The sequence below is a fragment of the Rhipicephalus sanguineus genome, chromosome 1, assembly GCF_013339695.2.
Source record: "Rhipicephalus sanguineus isolate Rsan-2018 chromosome 1, BIME_Rsan_1.4, whole genome shotgun sequence".
NCBI lineage: Eukaryota > Metazoa > Arthropoda > Arachnida > Ixodida > Ixodidae > Rhipicephalus > Rhipicephalus sanguineus.
The window spans coordinates 136255812-136283385 of NC_051176.1; the positions used below are offsets into that span (position 1 = coordinate 136255812).

The 27574-nt window shown below is 47.1% G+C and overlaps 1 protein-coding gene across 3 annotated transcripts in view; it reads left to right on the forward strand.

Annotated features, from left to right (window-relative positions):
- The window catches only part of LOC119398813 (nose resistant to fluoxetine protein 6), a 194103-nt gene that overhangs the window by 114906 nt on the left and 51623 nt on the right, over window positions 1-27574 (forward strand). For 2 of the 3 annotated variants that reach the window (XM_037665630.2, XM_037665649.2), the window contains exons 2-3: window positions 8291-8502; window positions 11488-11599. In XM_037665630.2, coding sequence (XP_037521558.1) covers window positions 8291-8502; window positions 11488-11599 — 324 coding nt within the window. The remainder of the gene's footprint in view (window positions 1-8290; window positions 8503-11487; window positions 11600-27574) is intronic. The other variant, XM_037665639.2, reaches the window with a different exon arrangement.

The following is a 27574-nucleotide window of genomic DNA, read 5'->3' on the forward strand; positions in this document are numbered from 1 at the left end:
TAGTCAGACTGGCGGCCGCATGCAGCACTAAGCTCAGACGCGCAATGGAGCCGCCGCTGTCGGTTGTGCTGCGCTTTGGATCTCAGCCAATTTCAGGCGTGGCTGAGTTCTTCAGGCCAAGCAATCTGCGTAAACGCAAGAAGCTCGTCAAGTATGTTTACCACGTGCAGGAGATTGAAGGAACCATTTCGGCGCGCTGCAACTCGCAAGTGCAGCGAATCTCATACGACGTTGAACTCGAGTTAAGTTTTACGAGGCATGCTCGCGCGATTAACGACAGTGCATAAACGAAAAGATTGCTGTTAAGAAAGCCGAAATGATTTGCATTACACGACGAAACGGAATTAAGAAAGGTCCAGTGACGAAGGCTAGCCGTCGGCGGCCCGAATGAGCACATTCGCGCCGTGTGCCGTTTTCTGCCGCATTCAGTCGCAAACACACTTTTTCCCCATGCACGGTCGTAATTTTCAACATTTGCTTCTAGGGAATTCGTCAAATTATGTCAGCGTGCGGTGGCGGTCGAGAAGCGACGGCGCGCAATGTTTACAGCCGGCCGCTGGAAGCAGCCGGCTGTAAGCTGCCGGAAAAATCGTAGGCACATACGCAGGGTGACTCATGGTATCGTTTTTCTCGTTTCCCACGAAATGCCGGCTGCATATCCTCGTGATCGCCATCGGCAGCCACGGCGTGCCGTCTGGACTGCATACAGGGAATATATACATATATAAACGCGTGCACGCGCGTACGAAAAGTAATCAGCACGTTACGTTGCAAACCACGTTTTGCTCGCGTACTCACTTCACGCGTCCGACGGCACGTATCCAGCGGTTCCGTCGCTCCACTTCGTACGGCTTTCAGGGGAACTAGTAAAACCGCACATTAGGATCCTTACCCCCATGTTCGAGGCAATTAACCACGCAACAATAACGGCGGCGACCGCGCTTCGGGACCGCGCGCTGCTCAGAGCCGTCGCCCGGACGACCTGCTTTCGGCACGGTTTGTTGAAGCAGGGATCGCTCGTCAAACATGTCAGACTCTGCAGGCATAGCGGACAAGTTCCTGCGTACGTTTTAAGCACTTTTTGAGGCTGAAAACTAGGCGCAAAATTAAGTAAAACGCTCAAAGCAACTGCGTAACTCGCCGGTCGGCGTCCATTTTTGACTACCCAAGCAACTTCGGCGCACGCCACCAGGCTCCGCCACAGTACTCAAAACTCCAGCGCGTCAGCCCTATAGTCCCGGCTTGTGCGGACTCCAACACGCTCTTCAGGAAAGCAGAGACAGAAAAGGTTTATTACGGCAGAAAATCAGGAAAGCAAGTAGGAATGTAGGTCACGGCTCGGTCCTTCTCCGACATTCTACGACATATCGATTGGTTATCGATCAGTAATGATTGGCCATCGATTGCGTATTGATTGATTGGAAGAGCTCGATCATACTGGACTATGATTATCCCAGTATGTGTAAGCTTATCTGAGCGCTTACCAGGGCTTCAATGGATACCGATCTATTATCGATCAGTATCGATTGACTATCTATTGTATCGTTTGGTTATCAATAGGCAACTATCGGAATTGATTCGGTCTCAGTCATTCGATCACAAACCAATGTTAGGCTCGATTGGCCTTCATTAGCTTAATTAGCTTAGTTATCATTGGGTCACATGTATCTCAAGTATCTCGGTTGGTTTGCCTCAGTCATACACAAGTCAATTAGTCTCAATTAGTAGGAGCCTAATTAAGAGTAATTAAGCTTAAATAAACTAGACTTGGGTACTAGTAATTAGTATCACCCGGAACTTGGTTTCGCTAACTTAATTGGGATGTGACTTGATTAATTGGGCTTAATTAAGTTCTGGCTTTATTAGTCTTAACTACATGCGGTGCCATTAGGCGATACTATGCTTAATTAGTTATGGTTATACTTACTCTGGCTCAACTCGGCCCATCTAAGCTTAACTTGGCTTAATATAGCAAAGGCAATCTAGGTTAGGCTTAACTAGGCTCGTCTTAATTAAACTTAATTGAGCTCGCCTTCGTTAGGCTACAGGGTTTGTCCTGAAAGTAGTAGCACTGATTTTTTTCCGGGAGAACGTGGTGAAGAAGGGGGATGTTACGGTTGTGCGGTGGGGGGGTGTTAGCTACCAGCGCACCAGTCGCCAGTCGTCTCCGAGCGTTCACGGTAGATCGAGTTTAAGGTGAGTCCATTTCAAGCTGCCTTGTCATCCCGATGACGAATCGTTTGTGAAAGGAGTGTTGCGCGGTGAAGTCTCGCATCGAACTGTGCAGAACTGCGAGTGAGACCCATGACATGATTGAGACTGCTTATCGTAGTGGTGCCACGGGTCGATGAAGCGTTTCTGAGTGGCACAAATTGTTTTGGGAGGGAAGAGAGCAAATTGAAGATGAGCAACGGTCAGGAAGCCCTTCAACGCGAAAAAGTCATGACAAGGCGCCCAGCCATACCACGTTCGCTGTCAGGGACTTCCTGACCAAACGTGACATCACAGAGCTTCCCGAGCCACCCTACAATCCAGACGTCGCTAGTTCAATCTTCTTCCTCTTCCCTGGACCGAAAAGGGTCATGAAAGGGCGGCACCATGGCTCGGTCCAGGCCCTTCAATAGGTCGTAACGAGAAATCTGAAGAGCATTCCAGTTTCTGCTTTCCAGGCGTCCTTCAGTGATTCACAGAGTGGCTCGACACGCCGTGTTGATGCAGAATGGGCATATTTTGAAAACTATTAAGTCGATGTGTCTAAATTGCCAATAGATTTTTTCGAAAAATTCAGTCCTACTAATTTCCGGACAGGTCCTGCGTATTAAACTTATCTATGCTTAATTAGGTTTACTTATACTTACTTTGGCTTAACTAGGCTCAACGTAGCAAAGGCAACCTGGACCAAGGTCCTGCTCACGCCACGCGGCATAACAAAAAACTTAAACAGCTCCGCTGTTAAAGGTCAGATGAGTAAAGGTATGTCGCTGAACTGGCGCCCCCTTTAGGTGATTAGGGGAGACGGACAGCCCCCCTGCCCCCCTCCACTACCCACCCACTCGCCCTCCCCCCCGTGCGCATGGCTCTGGAGTGTGCGGCTTTATTAACTGCTGCCCGAGCAGTAAGCAGATAAAGACAGTGTGCTGTATTCGGTGACAACTGCGGACATGCATTGCCCTATAATCTCCTCTCTGTCAATTCTATGCACAAGTTCGCTGTAGAAAATCATTGGTAGCGAGAGAACTATACTGACGAATACGGCCTAGCACTGGTTCTAAGCTCCCGATAAAAGAAAAAGGCTAGTGCCTCAGTGTGACAGGACCCGAGTGCGACAAAGATTGATAGACGGTTTCTGCTGTTTTTTTTTTTATATTCCTGAGCATACTGCTCGCAAAGTGTTGTCTTTAAATTCATGTGTGATCAGATTTTTACCAGATAAAAATGCGGAAATGGGAGGGGGGGGGGGGTAAAGTGTAAAGTATGAACTTCATGCTCCTAGTACCCCACAATAAAGGGAATGCACGTATGCAGTCACTCGCATGTTTCCCTCGTTCCACCTCTGCTTCTACATACAGCGAGCACGCCTACCGAATCTGATACAGAACTAGTTAACTTGCTAAATACCCTTATACAATGCCAATACAATACACAGAAAACGTAACACACACACACACAATGAACCGCGAATATACGGCGTTGCCGACGTTGGACTCACCTCGAGAGGCCCACGGGAAGCGAGCCGTGGTATTGTCCCCATGGACCAACCGCGGGACACCGACACACCAGCGAACAAGTGTGTCGTATGATCCGGCGGGTCTCCACCAAGCGTGGCGGCCTCCGAGGGAGCCACTCCCTCCGGTTGGCCCAAGCGTTTGTGACCAGTCGCGTCCTCTATGCCTCACCCTACCTTCGCCTGCGTCGTCACCACGAACACTAACTAGATACTCTTCTCCGCTCCGTGTATAAGCGCGCGCTGGACCTTCCCATCGCCACTTCCAATCAGGGTTGCCAATGGTGGCTACTTTTCGCCAAATTGGCGGATTTAAGAGGCCCGTGGCGACCTAAAATTATGAATGGTGACATGACGAATTTTTGGCGATTTTCGGCTTAGGTCAACACTGAGTTATGCATCCTAAGCGCAGTGTCTTCCCAGCGAATGAGCGGCAACATTCTCTGTATTTTTCTTGATTTTAGACCGACTACAGTAAAACCTCGGTGATACGATCACAGCTCGTACGAATGTCGGGGTGATACGAATTTTCCTGTGGTCCCGGCCAAGTCCTATTAGCCTGCAATATAACGGAGTTGGGTTGTTGCGAACCGATTTTCACCCGGCGACGTTTGATACGAACGTACACTAGCGCAAAGGTAGGTAGAGGTGCTGCCCGCGCTTTGGCGGAAGACGCGGAAACTACGTGCGGTCGCGGAAAAACTGGCTACGCGACCATCTGCGGTGCGTCGTTGCCTCCGAGATTGTGCGCGCAAATCTTGGAGACTTAATGCGCTTTGGTTTTTAGATTATACATGGCGTTGGCGTGGCGCTTCTTTTTTTTTTCTATCTCTTTTTTTTTTTCAACGCATCGACGCGTGCTGCTGTGTTTGAGGCATCGGCGTCGTTGTACTGTGTTAACACGTGCCTCGCATGTTGATGCAAGACATGTCCTCGCAATCAGGCGTCCTATGAAAGGGGGACGAGGACCCCAAGAGACGAAGTGGGCGGTCGCACACCTGCCAACTCCGATTTGCACGGGAGACTCCCGAATTTTGAGCAAACCTCCCATTTGTGCGGGCACGGCCGTAAATCTCCCGAAAAACACCGCCAAGACCACCGCGATAAGAAATTAACAGCAACAAGGACAGTGGTTCTAAAATTTTCTGGCCTTCATCTATCGCGTGCAAAACGCTTCTTAAGTCACTTTTGTCGTAGTGCTCCTGTGTGATGCGGAAAAGCGTACTAAGATTATGAAGGGTTTACTAGCGATCACGGGTCACAACACATCTGGTTCATTAATTACACACGCGCGCACGCACGGTATATTTATGAGTACATCGCTGACATCTAAACACTTCACTGGCAATCGTTCAGAGCTGTTCATGACGCCGCTGCGACCCTGAGAAACAATAAATCAAAACATATGCCAACCTTCTTTTGTCACATACTAATATTCCATGTTTTCTGGTGATACGAATTTCGGATGGTACGAATATTTTTTGGTGACCCCGCGAGATTCGTATCACCGAGGTTTTACTGTAGTAGAATGTGCACATTACGCGTCATTCGGTATGTTCGTCCTGTAAGTCGTGTGTATGTCCAATTCATCAAGATGCAGGAGATACTTGAACGTCCCCCAGAACCATTCTAGCAAAATGTAACTCAGCGGACTGCCTTTGAAACCGCGAGGGGGCCGTGTTTGACTGTAAGTCTATGGCTTTAGGCGCTTAACCTTCCCTAAAGTTTCGCTTCTGAAGGGGCTAGACGACGGGTGGTGCGCGTGTTCCGACCATTTGCTCCGCCAAACCTCCAACTGTTCTGAATAGCTTGGCGACTTATTCACATTGCAGTACCCCCAGTTCAGCTCGCAAGGACTGTTTTGGAATAGCGAAGAGAAGCGGATACGCGGCTATTTGTGCAATAAAAAATATTTATTGCGGCATCTTCCACTGTTCTCGATGAGCGTGTGCAATGAAAAGAATTGCTATATAACATTTGACATTGTCTACTTGTTCATTAATAACGCATCGGATTGACGCGTGTAGATATAAGTGATTACAAGAAAAGGTCGGTGGCGTCCGGTATCATATTAGTTCACACCGAAAAGGTGTAAGAATCACTAACGATCGGTTCCTGTAGGAATTCTGTCGTGTTACCTCCACTAAACCTTTTAATCCTTTTAATTCATATAAGGGTACGTGAAGGTGTCTACAAACAACGCTTTCACGGTTTTCGCCCAAGGTTTACTACACTGTTACCTTTGAAACAAGTAGACAGGGATGGAAGGATATCATGAACGTTTCATTCATTCACCCTTGCGCCACCACGCACATCTTGCGGCTAGTCGGAGAAGCAGCACCATGGACTCCCATGGTGAAGCGGGTAATACTAGTGGCATTGAGAAACGTCAGTATAATTTAAGGGTATTGGATGGTACTGTATTCTACGTGAGTGGAAATTTTTATTACTAGGTATGCCGCACATATATAGAATGACGACTTTTTTGGCGAAATTTGTAAACAGATGGCGACTTTTGGCGATTTTTGCTCGTCGTTTGGCGACATTTACTCGAAAGTCAGTGGCAACCCTGCTTCCAATAGCCGCTTTGCAGCCTTGGGGGTGCACAACTCCTTCGCGGAGCTGCGGGAAGCCCATCGCGTCAACCAACCTGATCGTCTGTCGCAGACGCCTTCCGGGCGCCGCCTGCTACACAGACATGGCCTCAACACAATCTGTGACCCGGCATCTCCATCATCAGTACCGGAAATCTGGCGCCAGAAGTTATGGGTGAAGCCACTCCCCCGCAACATGGACCCCGAACAGCACTCCGGTCGAAGGCACGCGCGTACTGCTGCCCTTCAGGCGCGTCACTCCGATCGCCCCGGCGTATTTTATGTAGACGCCTCGGGCCCTTCCCCCTCGGGTCACTACACGGCCGCTCTGATCGCAGGTCACCACGTCGACGGCCTCTCATTTAGAGCCGACAGTGCTACTCATGCAGAGGAGGTTGCCATCGCTCTGGCCGCCTCCCACCCCACCACTCACACTATCTTGACGGACTCGCGCTCAGCCTGTTCTCGATAGATCCAGGGTTCCATCACCCCATTGGCTGCTCCTCTCCTTCAAGCCACGTCCTGGTGCTTTAGCCCTGACTCCGTTAGAATAGTCTGGACTCCAGGCAACGCAGGACTTCCCTGCAACGAGGCGGCGAATGCCGCTGCTCTTCGATGTCCTGAGTCGGATCCTGGAAACACGAGTCTCACACGCTATCGTGATATCCTGGATTACTATCGCAATTCGCGCCGACCTTACCCTGGCCCTGCTCGCGGTGTGGCGAAAGCAGACGAACGAATACTACGCCGCCTTCAGACTAATACTTTCCTGAGTCCGGGGGTCGCCCGACACTTCAACCCGGAAATCTCTGGCACGTGCCCGACTTGTCAGGTCCTCGCCGACACCTTTCACATCGTGGCTTCATGTCCTGCAACTCCTCTCTCTTTCTCATCCCCCTTCCCCATCCCAACTAGAGAGGCTTGGGAGGAGTACCTGATCTCGGCTGCTCTACCTTGGATGCGCAACGCTCCTCGTGGTGCGCGCCCGGGCGGCGGCCATCTCCAATGGCATCCCGGACTAGGGACTGCCACTCAGGCACACAGCAGCTCTCTTGTGAGCTTCTTGAATAAAATGTTTACCACCACCACCACCGCGGGAGACGTCCGCCTGCGCACGCCGCCAAACCCCAAAGAGCTTCGCTTCTGTTTCCTGTACGCCGGCCTAACCTTCCAGGCGGCGCTGCCGGCGCCACCGCGCTAAGTCTAAATAGCTTGAGCACAGCGCCACCACTCGCTCGGCGGCTGTCAATGCTAATCGCGGCTAATTCGCGAGAAGTGCGTGCGCCATGAAGCGCAAATGACTTTACAGGGGGTGATAGCGCCCCCACATACTTTAATACTAAGGGTGCTGGGGTTTAACGTCCCAAAACCACGATATGATTATGAGGAACGCCGTAGTGGAGGGCTCCGGAAATTTCTACCACCTGGTGTTCTTTAAACATGCACCTTAATCTAAGTACACGAGCCTCAAGCACTTTCGCCTCCATCGAAAATGCGGCCGCCGCGGCAGGGATTCGATCCCGTGACCTTCGGGTCATCAGTCGAGTACCATAACCACTAGACCGCCGTAGCGGGTCGTCAGCAATACTTTGAAGAGACATTTGTCTGAATTCCGCCGTAGCTTGTAGATCTTGTTGGTTCAATCATATCGTGGTTTTGGGACTTTAAACCCCAGATATTATTATTATTATTATTATTATTATTATTATTATTATTGTTATTATTATTATTATTATTATTATTATTATTATTATTATTATTATTATTATTATTGTTGTTGTTGTTGTTGTTGTTGTTGTTGTTGGGCTTAAACGTAGCACGTTTAATGCGTGGTAAATTAACTGGGTCCTTTAGTTAGTTGTGAATTAGATCTGCATCATTATTTTTATAGAATTGTTGGTGATGAGAGAACCGTAACGATGGCATGCACGATTCCCCCCCCCCCCCCCCCAACGTTCTGATGCGCCTGCAGTATTAGATGCGACCGGAAAGTACCCGACCGGCGTGCTACAATTCTCCCGTGCTGACATCGGGGCATTCGACGAGTGCCTGGAGACGGAAGTACAAGATGCCTATGGCAATGTGGTCTCACACGGCCAATACTGCGGCCTGCTGTTCAACCTGAAGAGAGACTCGATCGGAGAGGAAGATATGAAATTTGTCTCATCCCTTCTACATCCGAAGGTGAGATACTGACATTCCTCATTCCGCGCATGTAAAAATGCGATCTTCGTTCCAAAAAAAATATTTTTCCCTAGATTGATTCCGTGAATGCGCAGATACCGCAGATGTGCGGCATGCGTTATACTGTGTAATGGCACTTTTAAACGCAGCTATTTTAAGGGTCTGTTGGCGTTTGTGGCACGTGGGCAACTCTTCCATATAACAACACGAGTAGCATACTGCCGACGGCCTTTCAACAGTCGTCTACGATAGACAAATGTACGGAAGTGTGCCGTTGGCGGCTTGTTGCTCGGTAGTTGGACAACCGTATGTGATAATACACAGAAACGGTCTCGCTTTGTTGCCCTGTCGCTGTTGTCTCCGCAGCCTATCCTCTGTCTTGCTTAACAGTGCGCTAAAATAGCAAAATGGATTGCCAACACGACCAGGCCTACGCTCTGTCAAGACCTTTATAGTTACGAATCGCAAATTATGCAATAGAAATCCATTGTTTTGTCTTTCTTGCACCGTTCAGCTCTTGCAGCTTAATGCCTCAATAATAAGAAGTGCGTGGCCTATAACCTTATTTATTCCAACGTTCTCGCTTACGCAACAATATGGAACGCTTCTATTCAAAATGAAAGCATTCCATACATATTTAAAATGACGAAAACCCAGAGAGGAAGCCATTTCTGCACTGACGGCCTTTCTAAATATTTAAATTTATTGTCGTGCAGTGATTTGAGCAACCTCGGATGTCTTATTATTGTTTCTTTTTTGGGGAGAATGTCCATTCTGCATTTGGTTAATGGTATTTCTGAATAAATATTATGCCTAAGGGCAGACTTTCGAAAAAAAAAAAAAAAGAACACTGTCACAGGCTGGTAAATAAAAAAGCCTGTTTTGTTTGTGCTTGCTTTCAATTTTACAGCGAAAGCCGTTATGAGACCACAACAAGGGCTGTTTTCTGGCGCCGTAGTTGTCTGCCGCCGGTGTCCGTAACCACTATCGCTCGAAATAAGAAAAAAAATTCCAGGATAGAACGAGGTTCGAACCTGAGCCCTCCCAGTTGCGAGCCCAGTATACTACCTCAGAGCCATGCCGGTGCTCGGCACTGCTTTGCAAAAAGACCCTACAAAGGCTTCATGTCGGGAAGGAACCACATTAACATCTGTTGTGGTGCGTCATAGAAGAGTAAAATAACAACCAAGTGTCACACAACGCGAATTCTGTAACGAGGCGTCACACAATGCGAATTGCGCAACGAGTGAGTTGTTGAATGCTTCCAGCCCATTACAAAGGGCTCTGCCATAATTCTTCATCGTCATTATCCACAGCATCAACAAAGCGCACATAATACCTGACAGGTGTTTAGCAGATACCACGGTTCTGCGCAGAATGACCGAAAATTGCGTAGTGGCTGCTTCCTTACGTTACAAAAATTATGATTTATAGCGTAGTGGGTTCCTCGCAAGTTCACTTCTAGTGGTTGCCAAGGAAGCCCATAAGACCAAGGAAGCCCATAAGGCTCCCATGATCCATTTCCTCAGGGTCTCAATAAAGTTAATTCCCCTCTCTCTATCTCTTTCTCACGTTAGCGTATGTTATAAAGCGTGGTGGGAGAGTGAAATAACAACCGGGCTTCACACAATGAGAATTACGTAACTAGTGGGTCATTTAAAGCTTCCAACCCATTACAAAAGGCTCAGTCATAATTCTTCATCGTCATCAGCCGTCGCATCAAGAAACTGCACATAATGCCTTATAGATGGTACCTCGCTTCTCCGCAGAATGACGAGTAATGTCGTGGTGGGTGCTTCCGAACTTTACAAAAGTTATAATATCTGACGTAGTGGATACGTTGCTAGTGTAGTTGTATTAGTAGCCACAAGAGAGTTTATAACGGGCTCTAGAAATGCCGCTCTTCGAGCTTTCGCTGCGACTGTGCTGCACTTTCCGCGCAGGCCTGGCGTTTTTCAACCTTTCTTGTAGGCACATCACCAAATGACGTGCTGAAACAACAATATCCGATGAATGAACAAACTAACAATTTTCATTTTTCAAGTTAGCATTTTGTTCAGTGCCCCATGGTCGCGTTGCTTTTACGCTGAATGCTGACAACTGCCGGCGGTGTCGCTTAACTTCGTGCGCAGCACGAAAGCCCACGGCCGTGCCTAGTCAGGTGGTCTGCGTTGACGAGGCCGCCGTTACCTGGTTTGATTTCACTTCAAGGGCGGTACATACCTTTTATGAGACATTGCCGAATAGTGGAATGCTACCCAGTGAGGCACCTCCCGGAGGCCTTGCTAATTAAACTTTTGTTTTATATCCGGTTGGCGAATGGATGCCCGTCGGATGCGTCTACTGCGACGTGCACGTTGCCCATTTCTTCAGATTGCGCAAGAAGCTCACCGCCATTTCAATGAATTTTCAGTTTGGGTGGTATGGGTCTGTTAACGGAAATAATATTGACGCTATGCTTACCGAAGGTACCTAGATGCTTTTGCATTATGTCGGTATGCCTAAAGGTTTCAACTTTTCGGAGCAGGTCTAAACAATGGCACAAGGACAACAGATGGCTGCCCATCTGTTGTCTTTCGTGTAGCATTGTTTAGCGCTCCTGTGAGAAGTAATTCTTTTTGATATTTCAATATACTGCACGCCCTTCACGACACGTGTAGGAGCGGGCACAGAAGTACGTTAGTATAAATAAGAGTACATAGACAGGGGAAAAATTCATAGTGAAAATTCGACACACAGTATGCAGTTCGCGAAAGAGTCAATGTTATTGCAACACAAAATATCGTTAGATAAATTGTTTTGGTGGAAGATAGCCGACCGAACATGTAACATGTAACAGCAATATCAAATTTTGACCGTTCTGTCTAAACGTATACGAAAACCGAGAGCTCATAATTGGTGTTCACCATTATTCACCAAAAGGAATGACAGAAAAAAAAATCACAGAAGTCAGCTGATCTTGTGTTTTGTTCACTTCTCTTTCAGTTCGTTCAGTTCTTTGGGGCATTTACAGAGATGCAAGTGCCATTCATTCGCATCGGGCTGTGTTTTCTCGATGACTGCACACAGAGTGATTTACAAGCGCTAGTGGACGCATGTAAGTACTTACAACATTGTCTCGAAAATAAGAAATGCTACTTTTAGGTACACGTGTTCAATGTAGCAATGTGTGCTTGACATGCAACCCTACGCTGTAATGTCCCTTTGAGGCATAACGAGCGAAACGGCATACTTTATGCTGCGAAATAAGGTTGCACAAAATTCTATTCGAAGCTTCGGTATTCTGGTTGTATTTAGTTGTAATGATACACTGATACTCTAGGGGCGGCTTGGAAGAAGATTTAATAATGGAAATAATAGTGACTTGTGAATAAGCACTCTGTAGACGGCTCCATATTTGTACTCAGGCTACAGGTGCAGGGAGCGCTCATTACACAGCTGTCCCTTGTAGTGGACCGGTGGACTACGATATCTTCGGTTAAAATGCAGGCCAGAGTTCTGCCTACAGCGTTGGCTCGTTCGCATTGAAATGTTGTTGTCGAAGCGTTTGAAGAAACATCGCTTGAGTGAATAACTTGCCTTTACGTAGCCGTATGTTGTTTGGCCTAGCAGAATGCCACAAATTACTTGTAGTTCAAACGTAGCGCTCGCTGGCAAGGAACGATAGGCTGCTAATGAACTGCGCAATGCGTCTTGTGTCGCCATTATACGGATATACGACGCTGTGGTTTTGTTCACAGAACTTCATGACTTTCTGTTTCACAGAGTAGTAAGAGGTACTTATACTTCGATTCATTTTGAACCACACAAGCGATAGTGCGCTGAGATGTGGTATAATGAAATGCACTTACGATGAAACTCGCAGCTTGACGAGGCGAGTATAGTTGGGATAAGGTCACGTGTACAAGACACCAGATCATTTATTCTTAACCATGCCACCTTCGTGTCGAAACGATAAGCACAGACATGAATGTGACCAATAAAAGTGATTGTTTACAGCAGTATGTACACTATAACAGCGCGTAGACGATTTTATTACACGAACATTGCAAAAATGAACAGTAAAGGGTCTTGAAAAAAGTATTCCTAGGCAACGACATACAGGACTTGCGCAATTCACTCAATAATTCGCATACGTGCACCGTGTTTAAGTGGAAATGGCAGTTTTGACAAAGACGAGTTTTCCAAAGTCAGCGACAGCGCAACAACGAACAGCATATCACAATGAGCAGAAGCGAACAAGTGGTGCGCTGCTGTTGTTTGTATGGATAAAGCGTGTACAACACACGCTGCCCGTTACAAATTAATGATACAACATGTCGCAAGCCCAAACACATTCAGTTACTTCGTCACCTGCAATCGACACCACTAACGCAGTCGCCTTCAATCAATCGGCGGCTTTCGCTCAAAGCCACAAGTGCACCTATTGCTACAACTTAAACACTGCACCATTTTGTTGAAGCTTTTAAACTGAAATACTACACTGACATCGCCGTCAGAGCATTGCGACACATGTATGAATGCACCACTATAATTTTTGCGATTATCTGACAGCACACCAACCTAAATAGAGAGCTTCAGAATTGGGGACTCAAGGCGCTGAGTTTCCAACCTGCGTTGTGTATAGGCTGCTCTTGAGTTCAGAGGAGCAATAGATTTGAGAGTTGGGTCAAATGCGGGCGGCGTTGGGTGAAACGCACGGGAAGCCACACGAGGGGAAATTAATAAGACGGAAGACGTGGGCCACACTGCGTGGTGGCCAGCGCAGCATCTGCGTCGTCTCACTGGCGACGCAAGACGCCCTGTGGACTGCACTGCACTGCACGAGCCGTAATTTTCGGTCCGGGCCCGGTCCGGGCCCGGACCTCGTTTAAATTTACCCGCCCGAAACCGGAACGGTGACTCAAAATGAGACCCGGGCCCGGCCCGAACTCGAGAAAAAATTTCGCCTACCCGGCCCGGCCCGGCCCGACCACAGATCAGGCCCGACTGAGGCCCGACCCAGAATCTAGGTGGTGATGCCCGAACATGGAATCGACAGCAGGGTGTTTTAAGTGGCAAATATCTACGCTTTGTGGGCGCATGTTTTGCTAACAATTGTACTTTAACATAGTTACGGTAATTTCTTGTAAAAAGGGGCTCACGGTGCAGTTGAGCGGACATACACTCTTTATCAAATCCTGGCTAACGCATGCCCTGTAGGCGGGACGCTTCAAAACTCAGGAAAAGTCCCGGCTATAGTAGGCCTTCGAAAAGGAATTAGCCGTGACGAGTGTATATAAAAAACGTGCACCCTTCACCGCCGCCTTATAGACGGCCTGCAGTATTAGTGGCGCGTCGGTGCGGGCCGCGTAATTGAGAATCCTGGCTACAGCTCAGCGTATGCTCCCGCGTGTTATAACTTGTCGGCTCAAGCGTCGGTGTATACGCATGCGCCGATAGCGTCAGCCGCAAAGGCGAGTTATGCTGCGAGTAGGTATGCGCATAGAGCTAACTACGCACCCTCTCTTGCGTGCGTGAGAGAGAATAGGGGCTGGTACGCTCTCCATTGCACTCCGCTTCTGCGGTTTTGCGCAGAGAAAAGAAAGGAAGGAGCTAAAAACGAGAGTTCGAAGATATTGTGCGACGGGAAGGGGGTTGCATTCTTGGCGCGACATGGGTTAGTTCTAGCGCATTCCACGACAGCGGCGGATGTTTGATAGGTTGGTGTGGTTTGTTGAGCGTGCCGCGTGAGCCGGTACTCGGCCGCCATGGAAAAGTTCTCTTATCTCAATATTAAGGGGGTGTTGCGAGGACATAGCGACATCCCCTTGGACGTGCAATGGCTGCAGGATTACACGACGCTTTCGCGCCATTTCTGTCTAGCTGGTGCGCACACTGCGGACACAGCCAGGCGCATCATACCTGCCTGGGTGAGTGCTGTTCTTTCTTCACATATATGTTCGTGCTGTTAGCGTTCACATTGTTGCATGCTTACGCTTATGTATATGAATGACTGCATTGAACCGCCAGAATATTATTTTGACGGCTTTTGAAATAACTATACGAGTATGCGTACGAGCAACTTAGGAGTATACGAGTGCTTATCTTTGTTGTAATCGTCATCCGTCTCTATAGTCGCGCACGTGTTATCGCGCTGGTCGCATTTATTGTGAACTCTCATACAATTCAGAAGCTTTCGTCGCTCTTTACAGGTGTCACCGAGATGATCAATGCGTGTTGCTTGACAAGCTGTGTAATTTTAGCTCTCGCGTGGCTTCTTATCTTTCGGCTAGCAACTGTTCTCTGCATTTATGGTCAATGATACAGTGCGTCAATCAAAGGAATCATATTTTTGCTAGCAGTTGAATGATATTAGGATCTGCTTGCATGGTAGGTCGTTATAGTTGGCATTTACATTTCTTTTTTTACCTTTAGGAAGCGGAAAAATTTTTCCACAATCAAAAAGTAATGAAACTGCACTTACGAGTACCGAAGACGTTATTAGGTTTCATTGGATCAGGCGCTCATAGATGCGACTAGCTTCATGTCATGTTTTTAGGAGGCAAAATCAGCAATTTCACTTTCTGAATAGCGACAGTCTTTAAAACGCGGTTTGCGGCCGAATTTCTAACAAGTTTTAAAGCCAGCCTCATTCATGCTCGTGAATACATGTGCGTATTTACTGTGTCCCTTCACTTATTTCTGTGGTGTCTGGTCACATTTGCCCATTGGTCTTATGCAGTGCCAAGTCAAGTGTGCGCAAGTACATCAGTGCATCATGCACCAGCTGTGGTGCCTGTGCAAACTGCAGATCTCGATGAAGGTAAAGTAATGCGTCATATGTAATTTAGGCGTTAGCTAATTGATGGCATTTTTGTTCTCTCATCTATCATTCCATGCGATGCAACAGCGATATATAACCGTGGTTGTATAAAAGTACTGTTGTTTTCGTTGGCAGCTTATTATTTATGTTGGATTGCTCATTGTTAATGTTATTACAGAGAAGTGAAGTGCGTACAGCAGTCGTAATAAGGGATATAATTCTCGTTCATCCTGGTGTTAGTATACACAGAATTTGAATACATTTGCAGGTGACAAAACCTTCTAACACAAGAGCCAGGCGCAATTTTATCGAGCAACTGGCCAGGAGCTCACACCTTGCAGGGTCTCCAGCAGCAGCAGCAGCAGCAACACCGGCCGTGGTGTTGTTTACAATGCCGTAACTGAGCATACGATCTTTCTCTGTTTTTTATTCATTTTCTTTTTGTGTGTGTGTGTTTCACTCCCATCTAAATATCGAAGCCGAGCATTGTCCCGCCGCAGCGAATTAATTTTTAATCATGCATTGGCTCCTACCATTGAAATATTTGCCGTAACTGGCATTCCCCTGGTATTAAAGTAAATTCGTTTGCAATATTGTGCAATAGTGTGCAAGCAAGTTTCAAGCCAAGTTTACCTGCCACTTTATTTACTTAACGAATGAATCGTGAGTCTATTGTTAAACTGCTTTCCTTGTACGTGATTCTCATCAAATTGCGGCTGTGCTGTGGTTTTGACTTGCAGCCGACATTAGAAACAGAGCTTCACTTTTAAGAGAAACTGGAAGTTTCATGGAGAAGTTCAACAAGGTCGATGGGTATATCAAGATCGATGGGTATATCTGAGGAAATCATGCTACGCTTTCTCTCATACCTGTAGCAAGATTATGGTTAAAACACCATTAGAAAGCTTCATTAGCAATTTCTGAAAACACTTTCATATTTCTAACTTCTGCGACGCTGTCTACACAAAATTCGACAAGGTGTATAATAGATTGGAAACGTCCGTTTACTAGGTAGAAGTTTTTGTGTGATGGGCGAAAGCACCAGGTAATCTAAGAACATAACGTCGCATGTGTCTTCTGCTTTTCTTTTTTTCCGTAAGGATGACATGCCAGCAGCCCGCCCATCACCTGACCGCTGAATTTGGAGGGAGTACGACAACAAGGCGTTCTACTGCGATCAAGTGCAAGAGAATGTGAAACCTTCGCTTGGCACACTTCTAGAGAAAGCCCTTATTTGGCGCTTGACGATGTACTATGTTAAGGACCTCACATAGCCAAATGGGTATGCTCAATACTTCGTCTTGTGCAGAGTATTATGAACCCAGTTGTTTCCCAGGTGTTTTACCGGCGGGAAGCTGCTGAAGACACATTGAAAAATGAAAGGTATTCGTTAAGCACCAAATAAATTTGTCCAAAAAAAAAAAAAAAAACATCGGATCGCACGTTTATCGTTTCCTTCAGCGCTGAGCATTTCTTTTAGCGCTGTTTGAATTTTTTTACAATAAATAATTATTTTTACACCTGAGCAGTACCTGTTTCTCGCATGCTTATACACGCTAGACACAGCGGGTACTCTTGAACTATGAAGCTGGTATGGTCCGTGAAGTCATTCTCAACCGAAATGATTCCGCTGAACGGTACAATATGGGGAACGCGGTGCGTCTATGCTTTAAACGCCGCTACTAAAAAAAAAAAAAAAAAAAAAAAAAACGATGCGAAATTTTATACGCATGTCTAAACACACTGCATGCTTATCGTTTACAAGCTCACTGTTAATGGTTAATCTAGGTACCCATCAAGGGGGAACTGAGCGCGAAAACGCTCCTATGTGATGTAATCGGTTCACGTTAAAAAAATCCCAACTGGTTAAAATGAGGTAGTATTAGCATACGGTAACCAGAGCTTCGTGTGTACAATTTCTTGTGTTGCCACTGCGCATCTGTCAAAGACGAAACACTGGTATACGCACGTTACTTTCCGAATACAGTATAGCGTACGTGCCCAGCCAACGCAACGTGTGCGTACACAATTCTAAAACTGTTAGCCAACAATCAACCACTACACGGCCTGCCACTTGACGTCAAGGGAGTCCGCATTAGGGATACCGCAACCTGACTGCTTTCTTCGTTCTTGTGCATGCCACAAACACACAAAAATAGTAATGAAGACGCTACATAGGATCAATGGGGGATTAGTGTAGAGATCTTCGTCCTCAAGTGGACATAAGATAAGTTGGTAGTGATAAAAAACAAAATGCTTCCTTGGACAAATGCCCGAATCGTTTGCCGTGAAATGTACTTATCTAATTTAACGTTCTGCTATTATTAACGGCATGCTGTCGAAATCAAGTGCAGGCAGTAGAGCTTCCACAAGGTGTTCTAGACTTCGCAAAACCGTTCAACCTTTTCTCCTAAATCCGCGGTAAGCAATGCCTAAGTCTGGCAAACAATATTTGCATAATTAAATGACCATCCTCTGGAGCGTACATATGTGCCAGGGCGAAGCGCGCACGCCGGTGGGTGTACCTCGTATAACATCGCTGCATTGGCTTAAAAAGTTCAGAAATCGTTAAACACTCCATGTTCGACAAATAGCCAGTCTACGTTAACTTTCTTGCGATATGTCATAATTTAACAGTTTAAGTTCCTCCTGACGACTGCCACACTGAGGCGCAACCGCTTTGCATGTGCGCAATAAAAAAAAATAAAAAATCCTGCTTGCACCAAAAGTTGCATCCTTCGTAGACCATACCTTGTCTTTTAGCATCTGCGCATAGCTCTGCAACACTAGAACCTACTGTTCGGTGGTGGCAAATTAATTTTCTATTAATGCAGCACTATACTACGTTCTGGTTTTCTGCTGTACGCAACGCGTCTCGGTAATCCGCACATAAAAAATTAGGTGCGTGTATGCGTAAAAAATTCCAGAAGGCTATCCCATGCACTCTAGCACAACAAACATTGCCCAGTCGCGTGCGCATGCAAATGCAGCTGTGTGGATGTAGCTCGTAAATGTTTGCGTGTTCCGCCGTAAGAATCACGGCGATATTTGTCAAAAATTTATCAAAACGTGAAATTTGTCCAAGGCACTGCATGCTCATGAAAGTGCCTTTCGCACCAATACTAGTACATTGCGTGGATTCGCGCTTCCAGAAAATGTTTAAGTAAATTTATGTGAAAAATATAGTAGCTTTGAGATGAGTGTCAAGTGATTTAAATAGCGCGGCGAGACCGCTCAGCGTGAATCCAGATGTTCTCAAAAATATGGCCACTGATAGAGTCCTAACAGAACGCCACAAATATTTCTGCGATAAGTTCTGCCGGGTATAAGATCCAGTCCATGTTAGCATCAAATTCCTGCCTGCGCACTGCGTGCCTGAGAACGGCGAACCGCGAGCCACGTCTCCAGCGTGCACAGCCGAATTCACGAGTCACGTATGTCGCGCGAGTGGCGTCCAACATAAACGGCATTTCCTCCGGGGCGCAGTCCGCCGAGCGACTGCGAAGCTGCATGCAATCAGCGCCAGCTCCTCGCTTCCATGGTCGACGCAAACGTCGCCCACATTTTTTATTGAAGCTAAAATAATGTCTACTGGGTAGTGTCATTCATTTGAAGGGTAGCGACGTGCACTATCCAACGTTTAGAGCCAAGATGAGTTCCTTTACAAGTGAAGTTCATCTGCAGTGCGTGCACGGCGTACCGCACCTGCTCGGGCGTGTTCGCGTATTGTATATACGGCTGACAATACCACGATTATCAGCGCTTGTTCATCTCAGTGTGTATTATTACGGGGAGAGGGTCGAGCCAACGACGGTAACAGGTAAAACATCCTGGCATATGAGCGTGAGCGGTTTGTTCTGAAGGACGGTCGACTACGGCTTCGAAATAAACTGAATAGGCTTAGTGACGATATCGGCTACCGGCCCGGTAACCGTCGGCGGTGAAGCAGCCAGCGACGTTACTGAGAACACGGCGATTCTCCGTCGGTAATCGGCTACGTCGCTGTGCGGTTGCCGCGGATGGATTCCGAGCACGGCACGGAGTTCCACGGCAAGCGAATCTTGACGTTGAAAACTCGTTCAATCCACGAAAGGCAACAGGCTGACGGCTAACATCAATAGAACTCGGGTATTATGCGCACCAAGATTCTTTAAATGTCACTGAGGCGCCAGTGCCGAATATATCCGGAACAGTTTTATCTTTTGTACCAAGCACGCAAATTCGCTTCAAGCATGCTCCCAGAAATAACTTGAGTGACCCCGTATATATTGTCACGAATGTCATTTTAAAAAATGTCTCCTTACGTATCAGTGAACGCTACATTTTAATACGACTTCCACTGCACGAATACGCCAGAGCACGTAGCGACGCATTGGTGCATATAAACCCCCGTCCTTTTACCGCGGTGGCCGCAGCGTGGCGTGGTGTAGTGGTTAGCGTTAAAGTCCCTTGAGCGTACGCGCTTGGCGATCGAGTGTTCGCGAGGTCGAATCCGCGTGTGTTTACTGTGAAATTTTCTGTGGTTTACTTCTGAATGTAATATGTGTATATGGATTATGTATGTCATAAAATGTGTGTCTAAGCCTCCGAATCCCAGAATAGAGCTTGAAAGGTGACCTAAAATAATTTTTTTTCCGCCGCTTCGTACACCGCCTATAGCTAGGACGCGCCGCAGCTGGGACGCACCGTAGGTAGGACTCTCCGTAGCCAGGACAGCTGGTCACGTGGAACGAGGAGATGTCTATAGCCGGCCTTAAACTAGCCGGGATTCGAGACGAAAAATCTCCGGCCTATATTGAGTCCCGCCTATGAGATGAGCCGCTAAGAAAGCTACTACGCCGAGGGACGGCTACGGGTGGCACCGCCTACAGGTTGTGCCGGCTAAACAGACAGTCTATAGGCGTTAGATTTTTCGTCTCGTTTCTGGGCTATAGACTGCCACTTTAAGCAGGACATGATTAAGAGTGTACTGAATACAATGAATGTTTGTTCGGCAGTGGTATACTGTACCTATTTTTTCTGAACATACACTGGGGATCATGAAGGGTGTTTTGTAGCAGACATTGTAGCAAGAAAAGTGATTTGCAGCACGACTTCAGTTTCGATAGGGAGCGCAATAACAACAAAGGATGGATTGATGGATAGATAAACTTTATTATGGTCCATCGGAACGCGCTCTAGCACGTTGCGGGCCGCTCCGACATCGGAACAGCAAGACCAAGTCTCTCTGCTGCGTCGCGGGCCCGTTGGCCTGTCCATACAGCTGTTCTTCTAGCGCGGAGCTGGTATATAATATAGCAGCCTCCCATTTGGACAGCGTGATGGCTTCGCCGCCGCGTAACACGGAGCACCGGCAGAGCATGTGTTCTAGATTGGCTTGGCAGAGAACAAAACGCTCACTTCACTTTGTTTTTATTGCACTCTATAACCTATTGAAATTTATAGCAAGCTCTAACCAAAAAAAATAAAAAAACGCCAGGCCTGCGCGGAAAGCGTAGCACAGTCACAGCGAAAGCTGGAAGAGCGGCATTTCTAGAGCCCGTTATAAACTCTCTTGTGGCTACCAATACAAGTACATTAGCAACGTACCCACTACACTCTAAGAAAAAAAAGAGTCAAAAGAGGGTCATGGAACCGTGACTCTCTTCGGGCGTCCATGTGACCCCTTTTGGAAGGTACAGGCAGAGAAAAAGAGTTAGCAGTTCGGAAGGAGTCACTGGACGCCCCTGAAGCGCGTTTCGATTGGCTTCCGTCATGAAAGAGCCGCCGTATACGCCATACATATCACGCGCTTGCCCTTTGGCGCCGTTGTGGCGCGTTGCTTGCCAACGGCGACTAAAGTCCCTGGATATTTTTGGGAAAGTACCGTCTTTCTTTTAACCGAGCCGCCACGCCGAGCACCCTTCTCTCGCGCCTTCCACCTCCCCGCTTAACGGGCCGTCGCCCGGGAAACGCAGTGACTATTCTGTGGTCCAGACCACAGAATAGAGTGCAGCTTTATTCTGTGGACCAGACCACAGAATAGAGTGCAGCTTTATTCTGTGGACCACACAATAAACTTGCGCGCTGTGGGCTGTGCAGAAATGTTCTGTAGCCCAAGCAGCCCACCTCTCTTGACGACGGTTTTCTGTCACAAATGGCGAGGGTTCATTTTGTGGTCTGGTCCACAGAACAGGCACTGTTAATGCCCTCAGAAGGAACTGAACCCACCCCATGAAGACTTCGATTTGCCAACGCACGAGCTCCGTTGACGACAGCTTCTCTCGCGAATCTCAATATGTGCTCGCCGTTTTGTGAATCGCTATTGAAGACGCGTATGCGTGAAAGATTCCAATGTTTTGTCATATGCCAGTACTGATATCAGCCGCAGATAGACTTGTTATTGTGAACGGAAGCAGCAAAACGAAGGCGTATAATGATAACAAATGACAGCGGTTCTAAAATTTCGTGAACCTGATCTATCGCGTGCGGAACACTAAAGTCACTTTCACCACAGTACGTTTGTGTCATGTGAAAAAGTGCACTAACAATATTTGCACGGGAGACTCAAATTTTGAGCAATCCTTCTGAATGGGAACGGCCATAAATCGCCCGTAAAAGAACGCTAACGCCACCGCGAAAAGAAAACAATAATAACAAATGACAGCGTGTATAAAATGTTCTGGCCTTGATCCATCGAGTACACAACGCTTAAGCGACTTTCGCCGCAGTACACTTGTGTCAAGCAAAAAAAAGCGCAATAAGATTGGCGAGAACCTACTAGTTGTCACTGAACACAGCACACTTTGTCACTTAATTAGATACAGTTGCACGCGCCGTATAATTACGAGTACTTGTATGATCGTCAGTGTCTGAATACTTTACAGAAACAGCTAAAGTAGCCCCTCGCCAATCTCAGTGCACTTTTTTTGCACGCCATTAATGCACTGCGGTGAAAGTGACTGAAGTGTGTCCTGACGCGAGAGATCAGGGCCAGAGTATTTTATTAGTGTCGCCCTTTGTCGTTATGATCCCCTTCTCGCGGTGGCGTTGACGCTGTTCTTAAGATCTGTGGCTGTGTTCGCACAATCGGGGGGATCGCTCAAAATTTGAGTCTCCCCGGGGTGCAGATCTTAGTGCACATTTTCTTTTTACATGACACAAATGCACTGTGGTGAAAGTGACTTAAGTGTTCCGCACTCGATAGATCAGGTCCAGAAATTTTTAGAACTCAACTACTGTCATTTGTTATTATACGCCTTCTTTTTGCTGTTTCAATTCATGACAAGTTTACCTGCTTTGGCATGTCAGACCAGCAAGCATGCCAAAGGTGGGCTTCGCCTTCGTATTTCGAACCTTTCACGCATAAGCGTCTTCTATCTCGCGTACTATGCCCGGAAATGGCCTCCTTGGTCCGGACTTATTCACAAAGCTGCGAGCGAATATTGCGATTCGCGAGACAAGTTGTCAAGAGAAGAGGGCGCAGTGCTTATTCTGTGTATTAGACCACAGAATAAACCCTACCAATTTGTGAGAGAAACCCGTCGTCAAGAGAGGTGGGCTGTTTGGGCGATGTTTGGTGCGCACGGTCCACAGCGCAAGTCTGGTGTGGTCCATTTATTTTGTGGTCTAGTTCACAGAACAAAGCTGCAGTTTACCCTGCGGTCTGGTCCACAGAATAGACTGGGACTCTATTCTGTGGTCTGGTGCGCAGAAACCGTCGTCAAGAGAGGTGGGCTGCTTGGGCTACAGAACATTTCTGCACAGCCCACAGCGCGCAATTTTATTGTGTGGTCCACAGAATAAAGCTGCACTCTATTCTGTGGTCTGGACCACAGAATAGTCACTGCGCCCGGGAAACGCGCGCGTTATCAGCGTGACATAGCATTCTTGATAGGAAAGTGGCGCGAGCTGGGTTATAGCGCCGGCGCCCGCACGGTGGCCGTTTGGGAGAGGATATAGATAAGGTTTGGACACTTGGGAGAGGAGGGTTGGACACTTCGGAGAGGATATGGAGGAGAGTGTCGCTACTTTCTGTATTAAGGGACTTTAACGGAGACGGGGTTGGCACCGGGGTGACGCGCCGCTTCTGCCTTATCTCTCAGTCGTCTCAGTATCCTCGTCTATGTTATTGGAATGCGTTGCGTTGGTTGCGCGGGCGGCGCGGGTTGCGTGTCTTGAAGTTTCATTAGATGTTCTCTGGTTTCATCAGTTCATGTTCATGCGCGTTTTCGATGGTGGGTGTTGACGCCGGTTCCGCGCACGAAGTGACGCTTGCAGGGCGGAATATTCATGGAGCTGCGGATACGGACAACGGGCGCCAGTTAACGGTGAGTGTACTGCTTTCGTAGGCACTAATTATACAGCTTTAGCTGGGCGTCTGCAGCAGCTCTGCGGAAGTTATCTGCCAGCCATTTCCAACAGGAGCCCGTGTCCGCGGGGCTGTTGCGGATGCCCAACTAAAGCTGTCGGTTAACTAGTTGCCACCGTTATGCGCGTTGCTGTACTTACAAGCTCCCATAAAGTGAGCGATGGAAACAATTATCGAGGGTCATTTCTTGCTGATCGCGCATTGTGTCTGCACTACTCAAGGTGCAAGATGTCGCTTTGAGATGCACTTTAGTCTACTTCATAATAACATTTCCATCGACCTTGAGTGTGCTGCGTGCTTCCGCGCGTGGGAACGTGAAAAAAAAAAGAAAACGTCTGTGTACAGAACGCTCAGACGCACTACATTAATGGTTTTTGTTGGCTTAAAGACGGTAGCTTGAGGTGCAGATATAGTACGGTGGCTTCCAGAACGTATGCGATAGCCATTCAAGTTGGACACGCCTCGCCGGTAAGGCGAAAATGCTAGACTTTAGACGGCGCCCGTTGTTGCGGCCGTCACCGTGCACTTTTTTCCTTCGTTTCTGTTTGCTGTTTTCATGGTTTGCCAACATTTGCGATGACGCTATAACGGAATCAAGTGAGTGTACGTGATTGTGGGAGTTATGTGTGCTAATTCTAGCATATGACATGTCTGATCTCGACGTAGACGGCGTCCGCACGCGCTGGGTGTCGTTCGGGCCCTCGTACTCGCATGTGTTATCTGAGTATGGGTTACGTTTGTAAAACATGCGGTCAGTAACCGCTCACGGCGTGCCCCTGACTGCCGGATGATGTGTTTGGGTGTCGGGGTAAGCCGGCGCAAAACCGTGTTTATTCTGAAACCAAATTTTGAAGCGATTTCTCAGAAAAAAGTGCTTTCATTCGTGTATAGCCAGTGCCTATTGCGAGACGAGGTTCCCGCTGCCTTTTACGTGAAAATTTGTTTTCGTTTCTTCATTGTGTCTATGTGAACCACTTATTTTGTAGGTTTTGCAAACCATTACTGCAATTTCATTTTCTCATCATAATATCACGTTCTGCTTTTCAGATACCGTTGTTCATGGTGCTCACGCTGAACAGGAGCGACAACCTAGCAAGCCACAAGTCTGAGACCTCCAGCCGTCACCACTTTTTGATTTATTCTTAATCATAAGGAATAAAGATTGAAACATGATGCCCATTTCTGCAGATTATTTTGCACTATATGACACTATGCACATCAGTCACACATTTTAGTTGGCTATACTCATAGAAGCATGTAAACGAGAAATACCCAAACTTCTTAATTGGAAATGAAATACCATCTTTTCGCGCTTTCTTTATAACTTTTCTGGAAAATATGTGTTGTTTTGGCGAGTTTTATTAAAATAATGCTAAAACTGAACTATTCCCTTTTTGCAGTCGCTGGGCAGAACGGCAAGTATTATTGGACATGCTTAAAATGAATACTCCACTATTTTCAACAGTAGTCGCGCAAAAGTAGAGCAAGGGTCAAATGAGTAGCTTAAAATACTCGTGGAGTCGCTTGACGCTTCGGTGTGGGTCACTTGACCCCCGTAGGAGTGCTACCGGCAAGAGTCGTCTGACTCCCTATAAGTGGTAACGTGGATCCTTCGGATGAGTCTTTCAACTCTTCCTAGAGGGTCGGGAGACTCCTAGAGCGAGCCGACCCTGACCCACCAAGAGAGTCACCGTGACTATTTAAAGAGAGTCCTATACGTGGCAAGTCAGAACTCTCCGAAAAGAGTCACGCACACTTTTTTTTTCTTAGAGTGTACGCCATAAATCATGATTTCTGGGAAGTTGGGAAGCACCCACCGCGACATTATTTGTTATTCTGCGGAGAAGCGAGGTACCATCTGTGAGGCATTATGTGCACGTTGTTATTGCGGTGGTTGATGACGATGGAGAATTATGGCTGAGCCCTTTGTAATGGGTTGGAAGCTTTAAACGACCCACTAATTACGTAATTCATATTGTGTGACGCCCGGTCGTTATTTAACTGTGCCACCACGCTTTATAATGTACGTTAACCGGAGAAACGGAGAGCGAGAGAGAGAAGGAATTAACTTTATTGAGAGCCTGAGGAAATGGATCATGGGAGCCTTATGGGGTTCCTTGGCAACCAATAGAAGTGCACTTGCCAGGAACCCACTACGCTATAAATCATCATAATTTTTGTGAAGTAGGGAAGCAGCCACTATGCAATTTTTCGTCATTCTGCGGAGAACCGTGGTACTCGCTAAAAACCTGTAAGGCATAATGTGCACTTTGATGATGCTGTGGCTTCTGACGATGAAGAATTATCGCAGACACCTTTGTAATGGGTTGGAAGCACTCAACAACCCACTCGTTGCGCAATTTGCATTGTGTGACGCCCGGTTACAGAATTCGCGTTTGTGGGACGCCTAGTTGTTATTTTACTCTTCTACCACACTACATTACATATGTTAATGTGGTTCCTTCCCGACATGAAGCCTTTGTCGGATCTTTTTGCAAAGCAGTGCCGAGCACCGGCATGGCTCTGAGGTAGAACACTGGGCTCCCACGCAGAGGGCCCAGGTTCGAACCTCGTTCCATCCTGGAAATTTTTTCTTATTTCCTTTGTTTTCTTATTTCGTGCGATAGTGGTTACGGACACCGGCGGCGGCGGCGGCGGACAACTACGGCGCCAAAAACGGCCGGTGAAATGATCTCATAACAGCTTTCGTTGTAAAAGCCAACCATGCACCCTTCTCGATATCTAGTACCCGTCTTCACCATTGTAGCACCTTGCCAGAGTAAGAGAAACAGGAAAAAACAAAACAAATTTGTGACCTTTGTTGTAAATACACTAATCTAGGCAAAGGTATGGAACCGCGTGCACCACGTGTATGCGTATAATCAGCCAAAAGGAAAAAAAAGTATTTGTCATAGCATTGTTTTCATATACCATACCACTGCTTGTATATACAGACTGTAAGTTTCTTATGGCATAGTTTATAGTTTACTTCTTCACATGTTATTGAGCGAAAAATCAAAGTATCAAGATATTCCCGATTTAAGCACGCCATGCGCTGTTGCATCACATATCCTGCCACGCTAAAGCTTCTTGCACTGCTCGCGTTGGCCGGACGGGCGCACCACATCTGCCTTGCCAATTGCGAAGGCGTCGGCAGTCGTTGTTCTTAGCTTCCACCACTGGAGCAAATCTAGGATGTCTTTGTGGACCTCTGCAGAATGACCATAGCTGTCCAGCTCATCCCTTCACTTCTCTCGTTCTCGAACGTCGTGCCTCTCTTCAATGTCATCTATAAAACTCCTCTTTGAGAGCTTCTCCTTGCAGTTTTCAGCAGTGTATGTTATGCACGGTTTCCACCGTGCTCGTTTTATCCATATTATACCTTCCCAGCGATGTTGTATCGGTAGAAGGTGGCCATTGGACTACGCGGTTAGGACTGGCAGGAGTGGGACGAAGCAATTTCGATATATTTTCGGGGTTCGTTCGAGTTTGGTAATAAATGCGCGACTAAGCTTCTCGAAGCTTACTCATTGGATGCATATGTTTCGAGGTAAGGGGTCATCACCCGGCATGGAATCTGTCATTATCCTTTTTCAAGCCAGATATTTCGTCAAGCGAATATACTTCACCCCACGCCTTGTTTAATGGACCTGTTCTATTCTTGCACATTCCAACGCTGTTGTGGCAGTATCATGTAGCTCTCGCACTATATAGCGCATTATATAGGGCCTCAAACACGCGGCTCGCGGACCTCTCGCTAGCAGCTCTCCGCCCGCACATGACTGTCTTCATCCCATTTTTTTATAAGTATGTTCTTGAGATACACAGGCATGACAGATCGAAAGCATATTTTTCGTGAGGCGCCCCCTGCGGTCAACGTGTGTTGATACATAACCGTGAAACAAAAGCTATATTTC